This window comes from Primulina eburnea, chromosome 12 (genome assembly GCF_022965805.1).
Source record: "Primulina eburnea isolate SZY01 chromosome 12, ASM2296580v1, whole genome shotgun sequence".
In the NCBI taxonomy this organism is placed as follows: domain Eukaryota; kingdom Viridiplantae; phylum Streptophyta; class Magnoliopsida; order Lamiales; family Gesneriaceae; genus Primulina; species Primulina eburnea.
Window position 1 is genome coordinate 19,146,853 of NC_133112.1, and position 11,107 is coordinate 19,157,959.

General features: G+C 37.2%; 1 protein-coding gene across 1 annotated transcript in view; it reads right to left on the minus strand.

Annotated features, from left to right (window-relative positions):
• LOC140808239 (ENHANCER OF AG-4 protein 2-like) overlaps positions 1 to 8,199 on the minus strand; it is a 28,700-nt gene extending 20,501 nt beyond the window's left edge. Inside the window, 10 exon segments of the mRNA XM_073165313.1 lie at positions 49 to 709; positions 1,538 to 1,725; positions 1,797 to 1,909; positions 2,164 to 2,272; positions 3,166 to 3,667; positions 3,748 to 5,251; positions 5,330 to 5,667; positions 6,962 to 7,008; positions 7,010 to 7,039; positions 7,804 to 8,199. Of these exon segments, the coding sequence (XP_073021414.1) occupies positions 49 to 709; positions 1,538 to 1,725; positions 1,797 to 1,909; positions 2,164 to 2,272; positions 3,166 to 3,667; positions 3,748 to 5,251; positions 5,330 to 5,667; positions 6,962 to 7,008; positions 7,010 to 7,039; positions 7,804 to 7,914 (3,603 nt within the window). The 5' untranslated portion in view covers positions 7,915 to 8,199.
• Between the last annotated feature and the right edge of the window lie 2,908 nt (positions 8,200 to 11,107).

Below are 11,107 nucleotides of genomic sequence, written 5' to 3' on the forward strand. Positions count from 1 at the left end.
CAATGCAACTGAAAAAACATGCATAAAGTAAAAAGCCAGAAAACTCACGGTTAGTTTGCCACCAATTTCATGCAATACAGGAGGGGGTTGAAAAGCTAATGTTGAAGAAGTTGAAATTGAGGATGGCAGCGAAGGCATGAGTTGGGACATTAATGCAGGTTGAGGTGGCAATGATTGATGACAACGCACTGGTGGAGGAGGACCAACGGGTAATGGAGGAAATAGCTGTTGCTCTGACAAAGTTGTTGGGGGTGGGGGTGTTGATAAGGGGAGAGGTGAGGGGGGCGGAGGTGGTGAAGTAGGTAAAGGTGGTGTTACAGGAGGAGAACCAGGAGGCAATGGGGGAGAATCCTCAGGAGAAGGCAGCCACTGAGCATTCTTGTTTGAAGCTGAGGTAAAGATCCCATCTAAGTTTGGCTCGAGTGAAGCAACTTCAAAAGTGGAATCAATAAACAATAGTTTTTCATCCTTTTGGTGTCCTGAAACATCTTCCATTTCAAGCTCACCATCAACATCCTCCAAAATCCGGTGTCGCCTATCACTTGGAGTAACGGTGCAATTCTCAGGATCTCTTATCACAGGAGAACGTTCAGATGGTGATATATCAGCAATTTCTTTGCAGAAATCTGTCTGCAAACTATCCTCCTCTTCCTCTTCTTCTTCGAAGACACGAGATGATAATAATCCAGGTAACTGAAATGTAGCATTGCTGAACCAATATAAAACATAAACTTGCTTATTAGATTTAAAAAAAAGATTCCAGACCTCAGACTTCAATCGAGTTATTTACATTGCTATAAACCAGGGCTCACAATGAAGCAATATATTTCAATTTATTTCTAGAATGTAACAGATTAATGTCGCGCAAATTATGATAGTTGCGAAAAACTAAATTAATTATCAAGAAATGAACCAAAATCCACACAAAAAAAAAACAAAGCATCGCATATGAGGGAAACAGACACTAAAACAGCTGTAAGTCATCCAAGAATATTGTGCTTGAAACATGTAATAATTAACATTGTGATCACATCAACATTACAGAAACCATAACAAGTGATCATCTTGGAGAGGAAAAGTAATGAGAGCTCAACAAAGTGTAACTCGAAGGCACATGAGATACTACAGAGAAATTTGTTAAGCACATTAATTATGAAACCATCAAAAGACAAAGATCCCAAACAACACTAGCTGATAAACTTGAGTTCGGCATACAAATTTGAAGCAGAAAGCATGCCAGAAAACTATGACATTTCAAGATTCATGAACAAAGTTAATAACTACAAGAACTAAAAAGAGTCTCACATTCATTGTTATTAGTTAAGCAAAATAAAATACAAAAAAAGACCAAGCCAAAAAAAAAAAATTCCACCAACTATGGGCATTTTAAAAATATGTCTCTCATCTGGGGATATTGCAAGTAGACAAAGGAACTGCCAATGATAACCTATAATGAAAAGCATAAACTGCAAAAAACATAATAACAAGAGAGGAAATATAATGTAAAGATCACTCCAAGTGGAAAGAGAGTCCAGACCTCCCATATTCATCCACGAACATGCCTTCCATTTCTCTGAGAGGATCATCAATAGCTCTCTCAGCTCGGGAAGGCCGATGTAGTAAAAGCCCATTGGAGGTATCATCATTTACTACTCCAATATCATCAACGTAGCGGCGAAGAACAGACTCTGGCAAGATTTTCCTCTCAATCCATAATCGCAAGACCTAAGAAAAGATTGCAACTCAGTTATTCTGCACCTTGTCAGAAGAGTCACTTTTACATAAATTACAGTCACCTTACGAACTTGCCGGCGGTTCTCCTCTGCACCTGCACCAGGTGGGGCAGCAGCACCAATGAGACGGTCCAAAGCTGCTCGAACAGTAGGAATATAGGAGGAACCTGCTATTCCTGAAGAAAATATTCCAAGAAATAAATCAGAAGATATCTCCATCACATCAGGCGAGACAAGAATTGAGGGGAAAATTAAAAAAAAGGCAGCCAAGTGTACAAAAACAGCACATTATTCTTGAGATAAGTACTGAATTATTAGTGCTCTAGATTTTTCAAACATTTGTGCCTAGAGACGTAGAGAGGAGAGGAGAGGAGAGGAGAGGAGAGGGCAAAGAGTGTATAGAGATAAAAGGAACAAAATCTCTTCAAACCTTTCTGACTATGAGAACACTGGGTTATTGAATCAACTAAGAAAAGCAGATCCACTCTGTGATGAAGACTTGGCTCGTTTTCCAGCTTACGGATGAGAAGTTCAACAACCTGCACAAAATCAAGGGTTGAAAAACATTTTGAATTTTCCAAGGATAATGCATTATGTGTTATGATAACCACAACAAAAGAAACAATGGAGACAAAATAACAACAAACAGATAAACAGCAACCGGCGTGGAACAGAAGGTTCAAAAGCATATTAAATTTTCCAAGGAAAATGCGTTGTGTTATGATAATCACCCAACAAAAGAAATCACAGAGACAGAATGACAACAATGAGATTACAGCAAGCTACACCGAGCAGAACATTGGGCTTTCCACAAACGATTGAGTGAACAGAATCAATCAGTCGGCGAAGCAACCACATATATTTCCTTAAGAATATAGTAGTTTGTGCACTTTTGTATTGGAATAATAGTACGGGATTTATCTAGATGACAGTTTGAATATCCAAATCCACATTAATTTTATGAATGTTTTTAAGTTAATGATGACCCGCTTCAGTCAAATGATGTAAGCATTCTTCACATCTCTACTTAAGTTCCAGAACATTGGCATTGATATCTCCCATGATACATTAACATGCAATACCACAATATATCAAAGGCCTTTATCCATGAAAATAGCCTGAAATTCCTAGGAAAATGACATCCCAAAATTCACGAAAAAAATCTTACTTATTCATAAGGATTAAATCAAACAAGCCAAGAATGCATAATACCCAAAGCATGTGTTCTCGCATAAAACAAAAACATTAAAAAACAAGTTTTCAATCAATTGGAACTAGGAGAATACCGATGATTTACCCCAGTAACCTAACAAAATCATAAAAGGGAAATGCACGGGGTCATGTTGACAACTGAGCAGATAGCAATAAGCTATGGGATATAGAAAACAAAGTTAAAATAAGCTGAAAATGTTATTACACAGTAAATATGTACCTCATTGGCAATCCCATACTTTGCACAATCAATTGCAAGACGAGTTGCACGCCCAATGCTTTCTTTGGTCCTTGACAATGTCTCTATCATCCCTTCAAAAGCATCACGAGCAACAGCCGCTTCAGTACCTCCGCTTAAAGGATCCCCAATAGCATGATCGGCGGAACTCAACATTCTCTCCTCAAGAACTTCATTTTCATGTTGACTAGTCGATGAAAGATGGTGAACATCAGCAGAAGGAGAAATGGAACGTAACCCTTGTACATTCGGTTGCGTGTTGCTTGATTCAAAGACCGTGGTATCAGGGGCAGGGCTTGAGCTTTTTCTGTGCAATTCAGATTCATTATCCAAAAGTGGAAAAAGAAATCCAAAAGAACTCTGTAAGTGAGCTTCTCTTTTTCTAGCCTGAGCAGCAGCTATGAGATGTTTCATGGACATGACAGACTCTGGAATTTTTGCATTAATCGAAGAACTCGTTTCGTCATGTTTAAAAACATCCACCCTGAGCAATGTGCATTCAAATATAAGCAAAGCTAACAAGAAACTAAATTAATGTTCATTCTATCAAGACCTTCTAGTTACCTTTCATGAAGTGGGGCAAAGTTCTTATTAGGGTGTCCCAGCATGAGAGAAGAATCGTTGATCCTTGAATCTGACTTCACAGCAGCATTCCTTTTCTCTCGAGAAGAAGCTGGATTACTTCTGTCAATTATCACTTCGTGTGGAGATGAAGTTAATCTGTCAGAAGCAGTAGGAAGAATTCTGTTGCCTCCTGCAGGAGCTTTCTTCTGAGAAACATTGCCAGGTTCCTTGCTGAAGTTAATGATCTGCTGTTCAGCTAATGGTCTGGTACCAGTGATAGACCGAGGAAACTTTTCAGGGGTAGCAGAAACTGGTCTAATCTCCATAGAGGGTAATTTTTCATCATCTTTGTGGGATAAACTAGAAGATACATGTGCAGCTGACAATTCTCCAGCCATCTTCACCAAGCCTAGCTGAAAATTTGGAGATGGAGCTTTGTTCAATACTCGAGCATATTGTGCCTGTTCCTTTGAACGATCATCAGTAGTTCCTCTATCTCTAGAAAACATTTGATCATTGACAAAACTCTCACCATGCACAACAGTTTTCTTTTTAAAATCTGGTGCACGTGGAGTAACAGAAACCTTGTTGGTAAATCCTTCATGGACTGGAGTTTTGGGCATTTCGTCGTCGCCGTCGTCATATAGTCGGACAGCTCTTCGTTTTGAGGGCAATTGTGTAACTGGAGATCGAACTTTGTTAGGACGTACTAAGTCACTTTTGTGTAATGCAGAACCTCCTAATTTACTTTCAGAAGCCGTAGCAGAACTAGGCATTACCTCAAATGCTCTGCGATGACGCTTAGGTGAGGGAAGACCATCTTCATCAGAAAAATGATTTGACTCGTTATTTATTTGTATTCTGGAGGGCTGCTGACTCTGGGGTATCCCATCTGATGTTGACCTCTTGAGTTCAATATCACTCATTTTTCCATCAAGAACATTAGGACTTTTGGAATCATTTTTCCTGTTTCTTTGCGATCTTGACATGCTAGCATCATTTCCAATGTCAGTACATTTTGGCATTTTGGCAGGACATGTCGTCACACTACTCTGAAAAGCATGTTTTTCAGATCCATGTTGGGTTTTCATCCTTTTCCTGGAGATAACTTCACTTTGCTCCAAATTTATTTCAGCGTCCTCCCGTCTATTATCTTTGGAGTCGCAGCGTGTTTTATCCACCGCAACTCTTTTTTCCTCGCCTACAACTAAAACGGATTTTGAATTACCTGTAGATGACACTTTTGTATTGCTATCTGAAGAAAAATTTATTTGCATTCTGTCCCCAGTATACTCATGAGGTACAGCAGAACTACTATTCTTGTGCACTGTACCCTCAGGTTTCTTCTTCGATCCCATTGCCAGCTTCTTTTGCTGGCCATTTGCCGATTCACTCCAGCCACTATCGGAATGCCTACCCTCCTCCGCTTTCACATTACCAGCGCATTCCTTCTTAACATTGGAAGGTAGATTAGTAAGATCTTTAGAAATCTTACTAATCTTTCCTGAAGATACACACGTTGATAAATTACGATCCACTCCACCTGACAAGTAAGGGTTTATATCTTGACACTCAATCTCACCTTGTCTTATTGAACAATGCTCTAGCCTAGAGCCCAGCTCACTCAGACTATTGATCTCTGTTTTGCAGTGTGATTCATTCATTTCAATCCCAACTTTTTCACTAACCTCCAAAATATCACTTACCACCGGATCAGTAGAATGTTCTGATGCTAAAGTTTGTTCGCTGTTGTCATCCCTTGTACCACTTGAACTTTCATGCTGTAAATTTTCATATTGCTCACAGATTTCCTTCACTGCTTGGGCAAAATACTTAACTGTCTTACCCTGGCAGCGAGCAGACAATTTATTTTTTGCTTCAATGGTGAATGCCTGGATATCCGCAGGAGCGACAAATGCTCTGTCATGAAAAGGAAACACAAAAATTCAAAGGAGAATATCATGTAAGCCATTAGCCATCCTTGTTTTTTCATTCTAAACATCAGTTATAAAATACCAAACATTTGCAGATGCTAGAAATAAAGAATGTGTTCATCTGCAATAAAGAATGTGCATCGAGCTATATATGAAATTACTTTTAAGAAAAATGAAACCTTAATAAGGGAATTTCTCGATTGTGGTTGAAACTTGTATATATTCAATTTAATATTTCCATAACCGAACAGCAGACCACATATCAATACTAAATTCCACAATGATGCGGAAGCATTTTCCCTGTCAAATATATCTTCAAACAGCAACCATCTTCTGAAATATCAGCTGCTGAGACTAGTCATTGCCGAGGAATAAGATAACGAGAGCAGCAGGTTATAATATTTTAAGTGCTCTATAAAGCTTTAGACAATATTAACATCTATTTCCCGTAACCAAAATTAAACAGCAAAAAAACGCGCCCGGATCAACAAAATCAAGGAATAACTTCACTAAAAGTAGGAAACCGTGGATCAAAGTATTGAAAAAAGGAGGAAATTATATTACAAATAGAAGAGATCTCACCAATAATATATAGTGGAAACGTATCAAAATGAGATAATTAACCATTTTCATCCAGTGGAAGGGTGAACAGTATCAAAGAATATTCTTTAAAATAAGGATCGCACGGCAATTTGAGGTATTTAAAGCAGTAGGAAGCAACTGCTTCAAAACAAAGCAACAAACTACATCATACAAATATATATTCTCATCGACCTAACACAGCATAAAGCATAAAACAGTCATGAGGCAACGTGTGTGATCTTATATAATTAATGTTAGGAAATGCATCTACTGTTTGCATTCCCGTTACAGAATTGCATTCAATTAAAAATGTGCCGCCATAAATTTCAAAGCCCTGAACCCATAGCCAGGACCAAACCTAGAAATGTTAATTCTACATCGCATTTAGGGAAATTATCAGGAAAAATATCAGATTCCACCTAGTTACAAGGGCAATGTATAAATCTTCTTTGGATATCAGTGCGTTAATATCCATCTCGATTTAATTAAATTAGTATCAAAACAGCCTCCACTAAATTGTACCTCTAAAAGTGTCCAATTGTAAGAATACTCCTAATCTTTCACCCATGCAATTACCCAAAAATTGATATTAAACCCTCACAAGATCTTAAAAATAAAAAAACTGAGTCAACTTGGAAATCAAGCCCTCTCAGCATATGTACAAGGAAAAGATTAAAAAAAAAAAAGGAAGTGCTTACATCTCTAATGTACCAAAGAACTGGACAAAATATTTTTTTGGATCAGGAACTGCGCTTCCAATCTTCAGGTCTGCTTATCTGGAATTTAAAGCCATGAAAGGTTAGTCAATCAGCCAACTGAAATTTAACTTAGCACTATCAAGAAAGAGCCAACAACATCAGCTTATGAACTAAATAAACAAGTGAATGAACACATTGTGAAAGCAGCCTAATGACCTTGATCAAGAGGAAAATAGTTAGCATACATTCAAGAATAAGGTGGGGTTTCGACACGGTCCTAAATGTAATGGCATCAAATGGAATTAGACACCCAGGATTACTTACAGATACGGTACACAAAAGCAAAAGAAACCTGAACACAAAAGACGGCTAACAAGAGCCGAATACGTGTCTCCAAATAATCACCTACATGTATGGACCTGATGATGCGTGCCAGACTAAGGGGATGCATTTACAGAATTAGACAACACATTTTAAACCAAATAATAAGCGATTGAGCAAAAATTTTAAGTTGCAACCCTCGTTCCCATGCCTTGAATGCAACTCCGCTGAAGTTAAACCCAATATGAGTAAATGCAAAATCAACTACATGTTATACCCCTATGTCTTCTAGTTCTCAAGACCGCAATTAACCTCTCCATATTTCTATCAAACTCCGAAACTCAATGCAACTCCATAAAGGTGTTTAGTAAACGAAAATTTAAATTCTATTTTCCGGAGAGAATAATTCATCGTACATCATATAAGCATATAAATAACTTCTTAAAAAAAAACTTTATGAAAATAAAGAACGATAAAGAATAAACGCATATGGACATACATCAAATAGAATAAGAATGCACCTTGGCAGGCCAGGCCGGGAAACCCTTAACCTTGGCGAGGACGAGATCGCCCAAACTCAACTCATTTTTCGTCTTTGCACCTTTCGCTCCACGCTTTCTCGCTGGAGGCATGCCGTCCAATTCTTCGATTGAACCACAATAAATTAAAAGTTCAAGCAGCCCTAGACCCAACGATAATCATCCGGGGCATCCCGAAACGGCGTCAATTGCCGGCACTCAACCTTATGTTGCCGCGTTAGACTCCACCGATCATAGAGAGAACAATTGTGCGTAAATTAGAATATAAGGCGGAGACGGAGACGGAGACGGAGACGGTGGCGTTAGTTTTGGTGTGGTGGCGCGGATATAGAGAATTGAGAGGGCTGATTCACTATTTCAGAATAGTACTGAATTAAAATTTTTGCATATTTCATAGATCAATCAACAGAAAAAACAGGTATTCAACATAAATTTCCAAAAGTTTTAAAAAGAACCCATATTTAAATTGATTTTTTAAAATTTTATGAAATTTTAAATATATTTAAATTTCCAGTTGATTTTTAATAATTTTGATTAGAGGTGTCAAAATCTGACACGACCCATCAACCCGACACGGTTCAATCCGAAAAAAATAATGTTTGGGTTTGGGGTTTTCGGGTTCGGGTTCGGGTCAGATCGGATTGGACCCGATAACTGACCCGAAAAAAATAATTGGGTTATGGGGTGTATTCAATCTAAACTTTTAATGACTTTTATAGAATTTTAAAATCTAGAGGTATTCAATCTAAACTTTTAATGACTCTATATATGTTTAGTGGTATTCAACATGGATTTTGGTAGAGTTTTAAAAAGTCATGTGGTATTCAAACTTGACTTTTTAAAACTCTCCAAAAGTCAAGAGGTATCCAAAAAATCCATTGATTTTCAAGGATTCTTATTTTATTATTCATGTACAAGCCTTGAAGCCTTATGTACAATTGCAGAAAATCTAAAATATTCTTCCACCTATACCAAAGATTTTGATGAACTTTCTTTTTTGAAAAATACGCTATCTCTCTTCTATCTCAAGCCATCTCTAAGGTTCTTCACTCTCTCAAAAAAATTTCTTCTATTCAAAGGTATGATTGGTCATTCTTGAATTTATTATATTGCCAATATTTATGTGTAAAAATAGATGAATTGTTGTTTTTTTCTTGAATCATTATGATTATTGTATTTCATAAATTTTCTTTCATCTCATAAAAACTATGAATGATCCGACATGTGATGAATTGTGTTTTTTCTTGAATCATTGTGATTATTGTATATTAAAGGAGTGTCGATTTGAAATTCATCACATCGACATGATTACTTGACGTAAATGAATCTTTATTGTTCGGTAACACAATTCAAAGCATCATGTTTGATGGTTGGGACTGTTCAAGCTTTAAGATTAGACCTACCAATTCCAACTAAATTTTTTTTCAACGAAAATTGGCTTTACCATATTACACAAAGTTATGTAGAGTGTCGATAGAGATTCTATCTTTACAATGTGTCCACAGCTGCCAGACGGGTACATAGTCATAGACTTGTAGCTTTGTTATTTTTTTCCGAGTAAGACCTATGAATGTTGATGGAGTTATATAGCTTAAATGGCAAATGCTGGCATTTCATATTTAAATGGGGACATAATAAATACCTACATTGTTGGAAACTAAATTCTGGAGTTTGACAAAACATAAACCAATCGATCAAATCAACTAATACATGAAAGCAAATTTGGCAGCTGGACATTCAACTGAAATCAGTTGACACAAACTGATCAGTTGAGAACAGATCAGTTAAAACATTCAGCCGAAAACGTTAAAGCTTCTCAACTGAAGATACCTCGGGAAAGATCATGCAACAGACAAAAAGACATATCAGACAGCAACTGAATATGGAAAGCCGCACTGCATAGAACAACGTATTTCGGCTATTGAGATTAATACGCTGTCTTACAATAAATGATGAAGCGGCAATCAAGAACATTGTCCAAGAAATGATAAGGTGGCAATCAACGGATACGAGAATTCAAAATTACCGTTGAAAGATAAAGTCTATAAATATGACTAAAGAGCAGTTGACAATATATACGATTGACCAATCTCAAACTTGCCATTACTCTGTCAAAATCTCAGCTCACACTTATCAGATCTATTGGTAGCAATCAAGGCTACACATTGAGCAAGCTAGCACTCTGAAATATTGATAATTCGATAAGTGCTAAGTTCAGTTACTTACAGAGATCATTGTATTATACTAAGAGTTTCAGATCAGGCAATAGATAAGTCCTAACTGAAGAGGGTCTGTACAAGCGTTGTACTTGATCAAAGTCTTTTAGTGAATATCCTATCCTTGTGATAGAAGGGGTGACGTAGGAGTTATTCAATTCTCCGAACATCCAGAAACATATTGTGTTGTCTTTACTTCAGCTTTTTATTTCCAGTTAGATATTCTATCTTTCAATCAGTTTATTTTCCGCAACTGCTTATTCAGTTTAACTGATTCATATTGACCTGACAAGATACTTAGTTCAGTTTGTAACAAATCTGAACTACCTTTTTCGAAAAACATTTAAATTCCTAGAAGTGTTTATTCAACACCCCCTTCTAAACACTCCTTAGTCAATAACCGATCCTAACAAGTGGTATCAGAGCAAGGCATATCCTGTCAAAGATTATCTATCCTCAATCTAATCACTATGTCTTCATTCAATAAGATTCCAATGTTCTCCAGGGAAGATTTTGATGATTGGAAAATCAGAATGCAGGCTCATCTAGCTGCACAAGACGATGACATGTGGTACGTGATAACTGACGGACCCATGAAAATTTTGAAAACAAACACAGCTGTTGCTATTACTGAAGGGGCACCTCACCGAATTGAAAAGCCTCGAGATGAGTGGACTACAGAGGACAAGAGAAAGGCAAATCTAGACAACGTTGCAAAAGACATATTGTATAAGACACTGGACAAAGTAACGTTCAGTAAGATCAAAATGTGCAAAACCGCCAAAGAAATTTGGGAGAAGTTAATTCAACTTTGCGAAGGAAATGATCAAACAAAAGAAAACAAACTTTCAGTTGCTATGCAGAAGTTCGACAACATCAGAATGAAGATGGGAGAAACAATGGATGAGTATGATGAAAGAACAAGCTGTATCATCAACGAACTAAATGCACTTGGAAAAGTGTATACAAATAAAGAAGTAGCGTTGAAAGTAATCAGAGGACTTTCCAAAGAATGGGATGTCAAAACTATGGCAATGAGGGAATCCAAAGATCTTAACAAAGTTGAACTT